General features: G+C 35.3%; 1 protein-coding gene across 1 annotated transcript in view; it reads right to left on the minus strand.

Annotated features, from left to right (window-relative positions):
- Positions 1-1,855: 1,855 nt before the first annotated feature.
- Positions 1,856-15,254, minus strand: part of LOC148945207 (methyl farnesoate epoxidase-like) — a 39,330-nt gene continuing 25,931 nt past the window's right edge. Inside the window, exons 5-7 of the mRNA XM_089099392.1 lie at positions 9,593-9,773; positions 6,126-6,388; positions 1,856-2,156 (exon numbers count right to left, since the gene is read on the minus strand). Of these exons, the coding sequence (XP_088955518.1) occupies positions 1,972-2,156; positions 6,126-6,388; positions 9,593-9,773 (629 nt within the window). The 3' untranslated portion in view covers positions 1,856-1,971. The remainder of the gene's footprint in view (positions 2,157-6,125; positions 6,389-9,592; positions 9,774-15,254) is intronic.

A 15,254-nucleotide genomic window follows, 5' to 3' on the forward strand; every position in this document is an offset into this window, starting at 1 on the left:
AGCTTTGGGATAGTATTTAGTCTTGAAAGAATCAAAATAAATTTAGAAAATGTTTTAAATAAAATTGAGTTAATCCTCTATATTGTGTTACGCTTTCTTCTTCGTGTAACTACACTAAGATGAGGAGAAAGCCCAATACAAATATAGCATGTTTTATATATGTTAGAAAGATGTGGAGTCTATTCCAATTTCTTGGATAAAAAGAACATGCTAACACATGAATAATACAAATATTCGCAGATTATAAGATTAATAGGGTATAATAAGAAGCAGTTACTACTACGACTACTAATAATTCACCGCAGCACCAAGCCGCCTGTACGTTTATTTTTATCAATTTTGTTGTTTTTTTCTTTCATGTGGTTGAATGAGTTATTATTATGAAGCCTTTGAAACACCTTGTTGCACTCAAGCATTCCACAAGCTTTCAGGATATTAAATTCTATACAGAAACAAAACTCTAAAACATTTAGAAAACCACATCATATTCATAAACTCTATTTTGCTATTTCTAAGAGTTTTGACTCAGTAGATTTGTACCTGATTACGTCATGATACAATTCCAATATTACGTAAGAAAATGTTCTTCATGTAGACTACCAATGGCAGGTCTTTCAATATAGTTGTACTGGAAAATTTAAGTTTGAGATATATTTTTATTAGACAGGTTTATATTGCTTAAAAGATGCAATGCAACAAAGAAGAGGTCTTAGAGTCTTTCATTTCTGTTATTTATAAAAATTGTCTTTTTGTTAAACTAAGAACACTTATTCGGTCTAGTCTGTGTTCGGGTGCCTTCTGGAGGAGCTTGTGCTGTTTTTTTTTTTTAGGACGGGAAGCACAGCAATCTTTTCATTTTAAAGGTTTTTGGTTTTCCTTTTCCACTTGAGTTGTAAACACAACACTGATCCGCAAGCTGTCAAAACAAACTATGAATTTAAACGATCTGACATTGCTTCGCATGGTAGATTTGACCCAGAAGTTGAATAGTAGAAGAAGATATTGTGACCTGTAGAACCTCAAAAATTCCTAAAATGGAGGGGAGATGACAAACAAGTTTCGGGGGTTTTGGGTGTTAAGCGCCAACTTATGATGAGAAAAAATAGGGGCTGTCACATTAAGAATCCAATAATTTATTTTGAAATTGACACTAATTAACACTGCGAATCTGCGTATTGGTCAGGTGAGCTTGTTTAAAAACTGAAGACATAGCGTCAAAATTTTCAACCCTTAAGGGCTCGGCACATGTAGCTGATTTCGGGAACCGATTTCAACATCAGTGGACAGACAATAGCGGTAAGAAAAACTTGTTAAAAGAAAAATTTATTGCGCGAGATTTTCAAAACAAAAAATCATGGACACAAATAGTCAACTGGAGTTTATTAACGGTTGCATGATTGATCTCAGCTTGGTTCTCAGTTTAGTTCTCAGCTCAGTAGCGGGGTCTTTCACCACAGACATCTCTGTTTGACTATTTATTTGTATCCCTATTTTTTTGTGATGATCATGATGAAAATCGGCGCTGATTTTGTAAATCCGCACCGAAAACTAGAAAATTTTTCAAGCTCAAATCGACACCGATTTCTTTTAAAAATCGGCACTGATTTGGAAATCAGTTCCCGAAATCAGCTACGTGTGCCCAGCCCTTTATAAGTCAATTGCAAACCTAGGTTCGTTGAAAATTGCAATTTGTTAACAGAAATAGTACTTCCTATAGAATTATTGAACGAAAATTACTTGTTCTGACTATTAAGATGATTTTAACTACTCAAAAGAAATCAAGTATAGAAGGCAAGAGGACTTGGAATGCCCCTCCATATTGCTAGGACTTATGTGTCTTAAAAAAATAAGCCTATACAATTACAGCAAACTATATTTTGTGCTTAAATAAAGAGGCAATAAAATAGTCAGCAATAATGACTAGATATCCAAACGAGTAACATGAGAAAACATAATATTAAAAATAGAAATTCATTTTTGACGAGGTGTGACAAGAGCAGTAAAAGGTTTTGGCGCCTGCGTAAATCCTGGGTCGGGCTTGATTGTTGGTCGGCTTTGTCCTGGTAGCAAAGAAAAGCTGTAGCTTTGTAGAAGAGAAGTGAAGAATAAGAACACAGTTGACCGAGCCAATGCCTCCCCAGCACAACTGCGCTTGCCTACAAGAAATAAGTGTTCTAAAGTGAAATCAAAGTTGAGTTTGATTCGGAAAAAATTCGAAACAGAAAGAATCAGTTTGCTCACTTTGCTAGCTGGCTGGTAGAGATGTTCCCAACGGGAACAACTAAAGAATTCAAAACAAATAATAATGTGACGGCAATACTGAAAAAAAAATGACAAAAAAACGTTGTTTTAGGTAATCTTTGATTTCAAAGGATTACAGTCCTTTCAGACAAACCTATATTTAATAATAAAATGAATAAGGTGGAATAACCGTAGCAAAGTAAAACCAGTAGCACTTTTGTATTTAGCAACTTTTTAGCTACTTTGAAACCTGTTTTGTCTCTGTTTGTGCGTGTATGGCCTGTACAAAGTGTATGTAGGTCTGGAATTTTTGTCATAGTAGCCTAAGGAGCATTAAGAATTTGTAACTAAACTATTTTCGCAATAGCTTATAACGCATTACCAGAGTCACCACGCTACTTTTGATTTTGCAAAGAGTGATGTGTATTTTATGTTTTTCTTCCGCGGTCTCATAGCATAAAGTTCTGATTCTAGAATTTTACGCTATGATATGAGAACTAGTATTTTTTATGCTAGATTTTTAGAGATTTTAGAATTTCATGCTATGAGAATATTTATTTTTTTTATTCGGCTCTAAGCAGCCACATTTTCGAAAACCCTAACCATTCATTTCTTTTTTAAAACACCAACTTCACTAATAATTATTAGAGTATTCAAGAAGTTGTTCGAGAGGCAATAGAAATTGAACTTAAGTTAAGAGACAATATTTCTTTAAATAGAGATTCGGGAGAGTATTCATACACAAATTTAATTAAAAATGATTTAAAATATTAGGTTGCAAAATCAATACTTAAATTTCTATCATAAAGACCTTTTAGGTTAGCTGCCAAAAAAGCAAGAATTGCACAAAAAAAAACTCCTGACTAGTTTTTATCTGAATGACTTGCCTTGTGTCGTGTTTGTTTTTTAGTCTTAGTTGATCTTTCTTTAGGTGATGATAATGGGGCAGCTTTAATTTCGTTTTGTTATTTTTAATGGTCGCACATTTTATTTTTAGTCTTATTTTATTTTTATCTATGCTCTGCTAACGAGAACCAAAATACTCATTCCACTGTCTTAAAACAATTCCTCGTTGTTTGCCTTTTGTTATTTGTATAATGGAGAAGCAGTGTAGTCTTCGTCGTTACTCATAAATGTAAATCTGATGCTAATGCTGCAATATAGTCGTCAAAAATCAAAACGCATCTAGTATATATTTCACAAATTATAGTAATTTTATACCTTGTTTGAAATCAGAATCGTACCAGGAATTTCAATCACTATGAGGGACCCTTTCCGCCTCCAAATCTATTTGTATTTGCATAGTAGTGCACGCTGCAATATAGCCCCTGAGGGTTAGACTAAACAATATATGATATTGCAGCTGGTATACGTGAAATGTGTGAGAGCGCTGATGGAAGTAAAGAACAAATTTGAAGCTCAGAACGAACAAAAATTATTGCTTTGCAGTTTATTTAACATGCATCTGGAAAACCAGCTCAAATAAATTGACACGTAACATGTCCCTGCATTCGTTGAATTATGAAAAACAAGCGCTTTTCGAGTACACAAAACCCACCCAATATACCTGGATGCTCTCTTAAGGCAAGAAAAGTCTTTAAATAGCCTGAAGAAAAGAAAAGATTCATTCATAAGGCACTCAATAGTCTTTCACCAGATATAAACTCGATAACTTTTAGCACATAATTTCGATTCTCTAAGAAACTCAGCACTTTCAGTTTTCAGTAAAGCGCTAGTTATTCCGAATTCTATAAATATAGGGAAATTTCAAGAGTTATTTGAGCTAGTTTTGTAGATATATGTCGCATACACTATGATATGATTTTTGAAGTTTCGATTTCACTCTTTTCTTCCGTCAGAAAGACTTGGTTTTAAAATTAATTTGTGTTTGTTTTTAGAATTTTTATTACAAATAGTAAACGTAACGAAAACATATTTGTTCAACTTGGCAAAAAAAACTATAAAAGTCAACCTGTGTTAGTGATAAAATCGGGTAATAAATATGGTTTTTACTTCCGAATTCTCTTAAGATTTTCCACAAAATATGCATTACTTTGTCAAACAGATAATAGTTACAACGTTTATATTATCACGGGTATCTTAGGGAAGTAGCAGATGAGAATCTCAGTTATTTATGCAATATTTTCCATGAGACGCCTTATGTTTCTTTACAACACATAAGGCTGACTTGCTTAGTGCATTGTATCAGGAAAACTTGCGCACAATGCGCCACTTATATCTATGTTTCCCTGCATAAATTCCTTTCACAGACTTTCATCAAAATAAAAAAAATCTGATTTTTCTCTGTGGAGTGATGATATGCCTTTTACGAGACATGTACACATGGAAGGGATTGGGGAAATTTGTTGGTCTGTTTATTTCTTACCTATCTATGCATAAACCTTTGCCATCTTTAACCCCCCCCCCCCCAAGAGGTGCTTGTACACAAAATTCAATACTAAAATAAATGGAACTCATGGGGAAAATCTCAAAGTTTGTCAAAATCCATGAATGCTCATTACCCTCCAGAGGGGAAAGGGATGGAGCAAGGCTACATATTTCATAAGACTAGAGCATGGATTGAGAAGTAATGCCCGAAGCGTGTAGAGGAGGACAACTTGTACCAAAGCTTCAAAAGAAGCTTGAAATTTTGGAGGAGGATAAAGGTGAGGGATTGATTTTATATACATCTTTTAAACAGTTTCCAATTGACTTCTTATCTCAGAACTTGCATTTACTGCCATTTTGTCCTCATTTATCCAAGATTATTATTTTCTGGAAGAAAATGGCCCTTTATTGTGGCAAAGTCTCTTTCTTGACTGTAAAAAGGCGATAGAACCATTTACTTCCATTAAAATAAACCTCTATATGACTTTTTACTTCCATTAAAATAAATATGGAACCATTTACTTCCATTAAAATAAACCTCTATATGACTTTCTACGATCTTTGATTCTGTATGATCACATCAGGGGAAAAATAAAAAGGAGAGACACGATACTTGTGCTACCTATCTTAAAATACAATTCTTCAAATTCCAAGATGGTGAACTATACAACAGTAAGTAAAAATTCTGGACCATTAAAAATCGATCGTCTTCTTAGACTTTAAATTTTCTGGCGTCTTGACCCTCTTTCAGGCAAAAACAGATTTTATGGCGCGAAATGGCAGAAAAAAAGCTTTGCCGTGCCACATTCTATTTTGTTACTCAAGGGACACTAAAAACCACGATTTCCGTTCAAATTAGCCCTCTTCCAAAATTCTGCGAGTGCTGGTTCGATATGATTTCCCTTGGGAAGAAACGGGAAAAAAGGAAAGGTCAGTGCTAATCCTGAGCGTCGTTTAGGGGGGGGGAATGGGGGAAGTTACCCCCCCCCCCCCCCATAATGTGGATAAAAAATTATTATATATCCCATGCCCCTTCACTATCCGGATATGGACTCCACTTGCCCCCTCCCCCCTTCCAAATAAAAATGCCGGAGACTTGCCCCTGGTGCTAACCATGCAAAATGTGATTTTCCTTGTTGTTCAAGACGGGGAATGTAAATCTCCGGTTTAGTGTTTTCGACAAGGTTTATTTCAATGGCGTGCTTTTAATTTGATTGGAAGTGATTCCCATGGGCTTCTGGTTTTTGTTTGTGATTCACAAAATTTTGTTTCAACAATTACACACAATTATATTAATAAATCTGAATAATATTTACTATTCATGAACCAACACCCGTCGTAAAATTTTTCTTACTAGACAATATCTTAGAAAACCACGCTTAACATTTCGCCAACAACGGGGCAGGGTTTGGTATTTTACTTGGTTTCAGGCTCTGCTGCAACAATGATAATGTGTGGGCGCACATTTTGCGCAATCATGCACAACAAATAATTACCAAATCCAAACGGCATTAGATTAAATCCATGTTTCTTCAGCTTTCCGTCTTCCCTAATATGTCTCTCAGGCCTAAAGTTCTCTGGGTCGACCCAGTAAGTCTTGTCCATATGTGCTGCCCATACACTTATGTGAACAAAAGCTTCTTTTGGTATGTAATATCCCATAAGAGTAGTATCCCGCATAGCCCGTCTTGGAACAGTTTGCATTGCAATATTACTCATTCGCATAACTTCCATAATGACAGCCTCCGTATATGGCATGCTGAAAGAAGAGAAATTGTGATATAGAGAATATGGGAACAAGCTAGAACCAAACTTATATAAGCAAAAAGACTAATTGGGATTTCTTCACCTCAACTCCTTGCTACAAAGGCTGGTCAAGAGTGAAACTGTTACTTTGTCAAAATTGTAAAGTATTTGAAAATGATAACATGTGTGATGCATTTTGAATAAAGGATTCGGATTCCGTTTTGTTTTTTTTGTATGATCCAGTTATAAACCAAATCTATTAACTCCACTTCGTTTTTTTTTGCCTTTTCCATTAGATATTAGTGCCATACACTAAAATTGAGACTTCGGTATCTGGGTCTGTGCTCATTGCGATTAAAATCGAGGCAGTAGTTCGCATATTTTGGGACAGATAACTAGCAGGAATAAGAAACTAAATTTTGCCCAAAGGCATCCAAAGTTGGGATAGCGGCTTTCTGATTCTGATGCCCTAAGATTTCAGGTCTGGTAATTTTTCAATTTGGTTCCGAGCAGTAGCACCGATTCACGAGATTGTGAGAAGGGGGTAAGCATGTTTCTTTTAATCTTTTTCTTTTATTGAAGACACAAACAAAATATATTTTTCAAGATCTATAATGGGACTTTTTTTTAAGTTTTTCTGCTAAATGATGATAAAAAAAAACTTTTCTTCAAATCTAGGGGGTAGAAGAGAGCTCCTCTCCTCCTGATTGGTGGGACTATTCTGAGGATTGGGACCTTTTGTAAAAAAAAAAAAAAAAACTACAATTGTCCTTGGTTAGAGCACCCAAGGATATTTTGTAGAAGAAATAAACGTTTCATTTTTATCACCTTACATGTTTGGCTCATAGGGAGGGAGGGGGGCTTTGAGGTAGTTCATCAACAAACATTTGTTTCTTGTTTTCTTTCGTCTATATTATTGACTAATGTTTTACTAGCAAAATGATTTGTTCATGTACTAATCCTATCGGTGCCTTATCTATAGAATATACTATCACGTTAACTACATCATTTTATTGATTTTCCTGAGCACCGAAATTAACAACCAGCGTTCCGGATTTCAGATAGCTTCAATTTTCATTTGTACCAATGTCAGCATGTAACTTTTATGACATTGAATCAATAGAGGCCCGACTCGAGTACCGAAGCACCGACTTTACCTGCAAAATGATTTGTTCATGCACTAATGCTATCGGTACCTTATCGATAGAATATAGTATCACGTTAACTACATCGTTTTATTGATTTTCCTGAGCACTGAAATTAGCAACCAGCGTTCCCGATTTCAGATAGCTTCAATTTTCATTTGTACCAATGTCAGCATGTAACTTTTGTGACATCGAATCAATAGAGGCCCGACTCGAGTACCGAAGCACCGAGTTTACCTGCAAAATGATTTGTTCATGCACTAATGCTATCGGTACCTTATCGATAGAATATAGTATCACGTTAACTACATCGTTTTATTGATTTTCCTGAGCACTGAAATTAGCAACCAGCGTTCCCGATTTAAGATAGCTTCAATTTTCATTTGTACCAATGTCAGCATGTAACTTTTATGACATTGAATCAATAGAGGCCCAACTCGAGTACCGAAGCACCGAGTTTACCTGCAAAATGATTTGTTCATGCACTAATGCTATCGGTACCTTATCGATAGAATATAGTATCACGTTAACTACATCGTTTTATTGATTTTCCTGAGCACTGGAATTAGCAACCAGCGTTCCCGATTTCAGATTGCTTCAATTCTCATTTGTACCAATGTCAGCATGTAACTTTTATGACATCGAATCAATAGAGGCCCGACTCGAGTACCGAAGCACTGAGTTTACCTGCAAAATGATTTGTTCATGCGCTAATCCTATCGGTACCTTATCGATAGAATATACTATCACGTTAACTACATCGTTTTATTGATTTTCCTGAGCAGTGAAATTAGCTACCAGCGTTCCCGATTTCAGATAGCTTCAATTTTCATTTGTACCAATGTCAGCATGTAACTTTTATGACATTGAATCAATAGAGGCCCGACTCGAGTACCGAAGCACCGAGTTTACCTGCAAAATGATTTGTTCATGCACTAATGCTATCGGTACCTTATCGATAGAATATACTATCACGTTAACTACATCGTTTTATTGATTTTCCTGAGCACTGAAATTAGCAACCAGCGTTCCCGATTTCAGATAGCTTCAATTTTCATTTGTACCAATGTCAGCATGTAACTTTTGTGACATCGAATCAATAGAGGCCCGACTCGAGTACCGAAGCACCGAGTTTACCTGCAAAATGATTTGTTCATGCACTAATGCTATCGGTACATTATCGATAGAATATACTATCACGTTAACTACATCGTTTTATTGATTTTCCTGAGCACTGAAATTAGCAACCAGCGTTCCCGATTTCAGATAGCTTCAATTTTCATTTGTACCAATGTCAGCATGTAACTTTTGTGACATCGAATCAATAGAGGCCCGACTCGAGTACCGAAGCACCGAGTTTACCTGCAAAATGATTTGTTCATGCACTAATGCTATCGGTACCTTATCGATAGAATATACTATCACGTTAACTACATCGTTTTATTGATTTTCCTGAGCACTTATCTTGAAAACGTGACTGAAATTAAACACAAAATAGTTTGCAAACTCTCGTTCTAGACTAATATTTAACTACTTCTCAAACAGAGATAGACACAATCATATTTACTGAATAGATAACGGGGGGAAGCAGGCATCCTTCTTGCAACAATGCAGCAACAGTGATCTGCAACTAACAGCGGGCTACAATGCTACAACTAGTCACATTGACGACTCAGTGGCCAAAGACTCACCAATAGCGCAGACTGCAAACTTACATGTAATCTTAACATCATCCATACCGAAAATGCTTATACAACCTTACCTCATGACACGCAATATTATTATCATCATCATCACAATGATGACAGGTGAAACTAAATTGGGCGATAATGGGGAATAATTAAAAAATATCTAACCTGTTTTTTTTTTGTCAACTGTGTTCAGAATAGACAATTGCAGAATTCCCCGATCCCATTATGACGCTTATTTTTAATGCATATTTTTTCATATATTATGTTTCAGATAAAAATAAAACTGAAACTATTTTAACTCTGTCTCTTACTATATTTCGAAATACTGATGTCTAATTTACAGCAACAAAAAAGGGTCATTAAGAAGATTTAGTAAAATACCTTGGTCTATCGTTTAATGATGGAAGGCGATCCTTTCCAACAACTTTATCGATTTCTTCCTGTACTTTCTGCTGTACATCTGGATTTCGAATCATGTGAATCAGCAAAAACCCAATTTGATTGGATGTGCTCTCCGGCCCAGCGCCAAAAATATCAATAATAGAAACAATCAGCTGGTCCTCTACAAATAAAAAGATTAGTGGCAAAACTTCATGAGAGAGTTAATCTGTTTTTGGCAGAGTCTGTTGGCCAAAGCCCTTTCCGAAAGGTTAAAAACTTCATAGGATGTGCGTCAGAAAAACAACGAATTCTTAGAATTTGGCAAAAATAGGGAGTTCCTAGAATCTAGACGCCACTAGATGATTTTTGGCTCTTGTTCCCTTCCCCTCCATTTAAAACTGAAACTCTGAGGAAGAGTTAAAAGACATTTTACCACATATTTTCAAAATCGATAAGTATTTTCTTCAATCCGAATGCAACCTGTAGAACTGAAATTAGGTGTATACACAGAAATTTATTTCAGGAGGTGGGAATTCGACAAAACCCCAAAAATGTCAATAACAATTATAAGAAACCAGGTTAACAGCTTGGGAATGGATACATAGTCCCTCGGTGCGTGTGCGTGCCTGGCTGTAAAACATGGTCAGCCTATTTCTATAAGATATTATTCTGTATATTAGATTAATTGAAAAAAACTTTTTCCACAAAATAAGTTTTTAAAAAAAATAAAGAACTCCAATAAACCAAAAATGAACAAAAAAAGAATCAAATAATCTACCAAGCATACAACTAATATGAGTTAGGGTTCTAAACCCATATGCTTTCTAAAAGAAATTAATATAAATAGGGTTCTAAACCCATATGCTTTCTAAAAGCCAGAATATAACTTGTTAGTGAAAAAAATTCAAATGAATTTACTGAAAAAAATGTACATTGTCAGTTTAATATACATACACTGACTTTTATTCATTAAAATATCAATTAATTTTTTAATTCCTAAATTTCTAAAAATGACATCATTTAAAGAATTTTTTTTCAGTAAAGTGCGAAGTGTATTCTGGGTTTTAGAAAGCATGTAGATTTTGAACACTTCTCGGTCTAATTTAGGATCGTTTTAAGTTTGACTCTGTTATTACCTTAAATACCCCCTAGGCAACACTTACAACCCTTGCCCCTAATCTCTGGGGTATGCTTCAACCCCAAAAGCATTGTTATATGTTATTTACACTATTTTGAATAGAATGGCTATCTCAAAATGTCTATTAGATGCATTTCAGGACATTACGACGTGTATGGTGGGGGGGGGGGGTAGCTGATCTCTGATCACTTTGACTCTTAAAAAGAGCACTATAGCATCTGATTACCAATCCAATGATCCCCCTCCGAAGTTTATACGACCACGCTTTCTATAAAAACCTTATATGTCCCCACGGCATAACTTCAAACCCTTGCCCTGAGGGCTGGGGGGGGGATTTGTTATAATCAAATACTTAATTTTCAGACCTTTCTGATATGTTAAACAAAATGGCTATCTCAAAATTTTGATTGGAAATGTTTGGAGAAAGGATGGACGTCGCTGGGGTGGGGAGTCTTTTGCCCTCTGAGTAGGGAGCCAGGTATTACTCGTGACAGTACATAATTTATGCATGTTTTCATGGTTTTTCTCACTGAGAATGTTTTTTCATGGTTTTTCACACTGTTTGATGGATGTAAACATAAGTTCACATCGCGAGTTGCTGGATGTTTCTTGGATGTCAACAACAATTGCTGGGTGTTTCTTGGATGTCAACAGCAATTTATGTATGTTTTTATGGTTTTTCTCACTGAGGAATGGATACATGGTCCATCGGTGCGTGTGCGTGCCTGGCTGTAAAACAAGGTCAGCGTATTTCTATAAGATATTATTCTGTATATAAAATTAATTGAAAAAAACTTTTTCCACAAAATAGGTTTTTAAAAAAAATAAAGAACTCCATTAAACCAAAAATGAACAAAAGAAGAATCAAATAATCTACCAAGCATACAACTAATATGAGTTAGGGTTCTAAACCCATATGCTTTCTAAAAGAAATTAATATGAGTAGGGTTCTAAACCCATATGCTTTCTAAAAGCCAGAATATAACTTGTTAGTGAAAAAAATTCAAATGAATTTACTGAAGAAAATGTACATTGTCAGTTTAATATATATATGCTGATATTTGTTCTTTAGAATCTCAATTAATTTTTTATTTATTAAAGTTATAAAAGTTAAAACATTTAAAAGAATTTTTTCAGATAAGTGTAAATTTTATTTTGGCTTTTAGAAGGCATAGGGGTTTAGAACCCTACTCATAATAATTTCTGCTCGTTTTGAGTTTGTCTCTGTTATTACCTTAAATACCCCCTGGGCAACACTTACAACCCTTGCCCCTAATCTCTGGGGTATGCTTCAACCCCAAAAGCATTGTTATATGTTATTTACACTAATTTGAATAGAATGGCTATCTCAAAATGTCTATTAGATGTATTTCAGGACATTACGACGTGTATGGTGGGGGGGGGGGGTAGCTGATCTCTGATCACTTTGACTCTTAAAAAGAGCACTATAGCATCTGATTACCAATCCAATGATCCCCCTCCGAAGTTTATACGACCACGCTTTCTATAAAAACCTTCCATGTCCCCACGGCATAACTTACAACCCTTGCCCTGAGGGCTGGGGGGGGGGATTTGTTATCATCAAATACTTAATTTCCAGACCTTTCTGATATGTTAAACAAAATGGCTATCTCAAAATTCTGATTGGAAATGTTTGGAGAAAGGATGGACGTCGCTGGGGTGGGGAGTCTTTTGCCCTCTGAGTAGGGAGCCAGGTATTACTCGTGACAGTACATAATTTATGCATGTTTTCATGGTTTTTCTCACTGAGAATGTATTTTCATGGTTTTTCTCACTGTTTGATGGATGTAAACATAAGTTCACATCGACAGCTGCAGGATGTTTCTTGGATGTCAACAACAATTGCTGAGTGTTTCTTGGATGTCAACAGCAATTTTTGTATGCTTTTATGATTTTTCTCACTGAGGATGTTTTTTCATGGGTTTTCTCACTGAGGATGTTTTTTCATGGTTTTTCTCACTGTTTGATGGATGTCAACATAAGTTCAACAACATTGCTGAATGTAGACATCTGGTTATTGGATGATGGTTATGGGTATATTATAAGTTCAACAACAACTAATGTATACATCTGGTTATTGGATGATGGTTATGTGTGTTGCTCAATTTATTTCTTGTTTTATTGGATGTCAACATAAGTCCAACAACAACTTGGATGTCAACAAAAATTGCTGTTGTTTTCTTGGATTTCAACATAAGTTCACATCAACAATTGCTGGATTATCGAGTCTAACGGGACAGGGTCAATGACACCTCTTTCTAGGTCAATTCATTTGTTGTTTCCAAATGTTATTGATCGACTAACGGGACAAGATCACGTGTCTCTCTAAGCCAATCAGGGAAGTTACGTAAGGTTTCCTTACATCACAATTCGCCCTTGAGATTTTGTTTTTATTAGTGTGTGAATAGAAGTTCACTAAGTCTATAGTTAGCAGTGTGATAACAGGAGTGAACAAATTGAGTTACAAATATCGTTTTTTTTTACTGTTCTATTTGTAAAGGTCATTTTCATGATTTTGAGTATTCTCATGAACCTACTGCATGTTTTGACAGCATAAAGGCAGGGATAGATGAGAAGAATCTGGAGGAAATGAGGAGAAAAATCATACATGATACGGAGAGGAATTTATACCGATTGCAAGTAAGCTGGCATAAAAAAAGGTTTGATATGACAGAAAAGGACGATCGAAAGAAGAGACAGAGAAAAGAGGGCTTTCTCTATAGAGATATCTCAAAATATAGTATAAAAGACAGCAATAAAAACCCAAAGAAAAATGTGCATAGTGCAAGATATAACACTGAATATTGTCATAAATTTGATCTAAGAGAAGAGAAAAAGTGGACCTTTAAGAGACAACATAAGAGGTCACGAGTAATAAACTCCAGGAAACAAACACCCACGAAAATCTAAAAAACGTAGATCTGAAAACCCAAAACAGCTCATTAACTATTCTAATTCATGATTTCAGGTAAGTCAAACCATGAAATACTAAAGTAAACTAGAGACTAACCTACTGAAAAGAGGGCAGTATGGGTAAAGTATGCCGAGAGAGAAAGAGATCCCTGAAAAGCAGCCTGGGAAACAGGAAAAAGCTTTTTACTACTATGCTCCATCTCTCAAAAGTTGCAACGCACCGTTTACTTCATGTAATGTGGAATTCATATTTTCATCATTTTTCTCTTGAGATGATATTGAGAACCCTGACATACTTCAGACGAGGTATCCCCCCGCCCCCGATCCAGCGAGAGAGTTATCTTCTAAATTTTATTAAAGAAGAGAAAAAAGTTAGCTAAATTCTGAATTTTACCAAAGAAAATGAAAAAAAAGCTTCCACTTCAGCTCTTAATTTCACAAAGACATAAGAAATTTAAAGCTCTGTTCTAAATTTACCTACGAGATTACATTTTATCGAACCAGAGAAATGTATTTTTCATAATTGTCTTACAAAAACTAGAGTTTACACACGAAAATCTATAAAATCTAGATCTGAAAACCCAAAACAGTCAATTAACTATTTTAATTAATGATTTCAGGCAAGTTAAACCACAAAATACTAAAGTTATATTTTCAAATAATAAACTCCAGGAAACAAACACCCACGAAAATCTAAAAAACGTGGATCTGAAAACCCAAAACAGCTAATTAAATATTCAAATTCATGATTTCAGGCAAGTCAAACCATGAAATACTAAAATAAACTAGAGACTAACCTACCGAAAAGCGGCCAGTATAGGTACAGTATGCCGAAACAGAAAGAGATCCATGAAAAGCAGCCTGGGAAGCACTAAAAAGATGCTTCTTTTTGGTCAAATTAGTGACAGTAAATCCTTAGAATTGCAAGAGGGTATGGGTTGTTAGTTATAATAAATAGTTTCATTTACTATTTGTTTTCCATTTTGAGTACTCGGTTTTTATATGGGGGAGGGTATACCTCTCCCCCCCCCCAAAAAAAATCTCCACTATGCGATGTTTATAGTCCTTAGAAATCATAAAATACGCTCTTTTTTCCACTACGTAAACCCCTCATCCCTCCTCCCACCATTCATCACAATTTAACTCTTTCAATTGAAGTTATTACTCAAAAAGTTTCATTTTTACACACGTTTAAAACCATTAAAATCTTCACACTTGCGATTTAACCTAACCTGTGTGTGAATAAGTCTCAAAAGGGGAACTTCGTAAACAAATCTTCTCGCATGAGCGTTGTCTAAATTAACAAAAACAAGGGTGGTGGCTAGACACGGAAATGATTAAGGCTACAGGCTTTGCGGAATTCTAGACAGTTTGAAAAAGGGATGGTAAAATTAGAAATGGTAAAATTAGATCTATGGCTCTTGCACTCTAAACGAAATACATCCTTTAGTAATAGAACGGAAAAAGATTGATTTTGCAGACAATTATACCTAAGGAGAGGAGTGTTACATTTTCAAATGACTTTGATGAAAGCAAATAATGTTTTAGTTAAATCTACAAAGTTTTACCTTCCCGGAAATGAAGGGATGG

The sequence above is a fragment of the Artemia sp. Qi Xiang Cuo genome, chromosome 13 (assembly GCF_049724085.1).
Source record: "Artemia sp. Qi Xiang Cuo chromosome 13, ASM4972408v1, whole genome shotgun sequence".
Lineage (NCBI taxonomy): Eukaryota > Metazoa > Arthropoda > Branchiopoda > Anostraca > Artemiidae > Artemia > Artemia sp. Qi Xiang Cuo.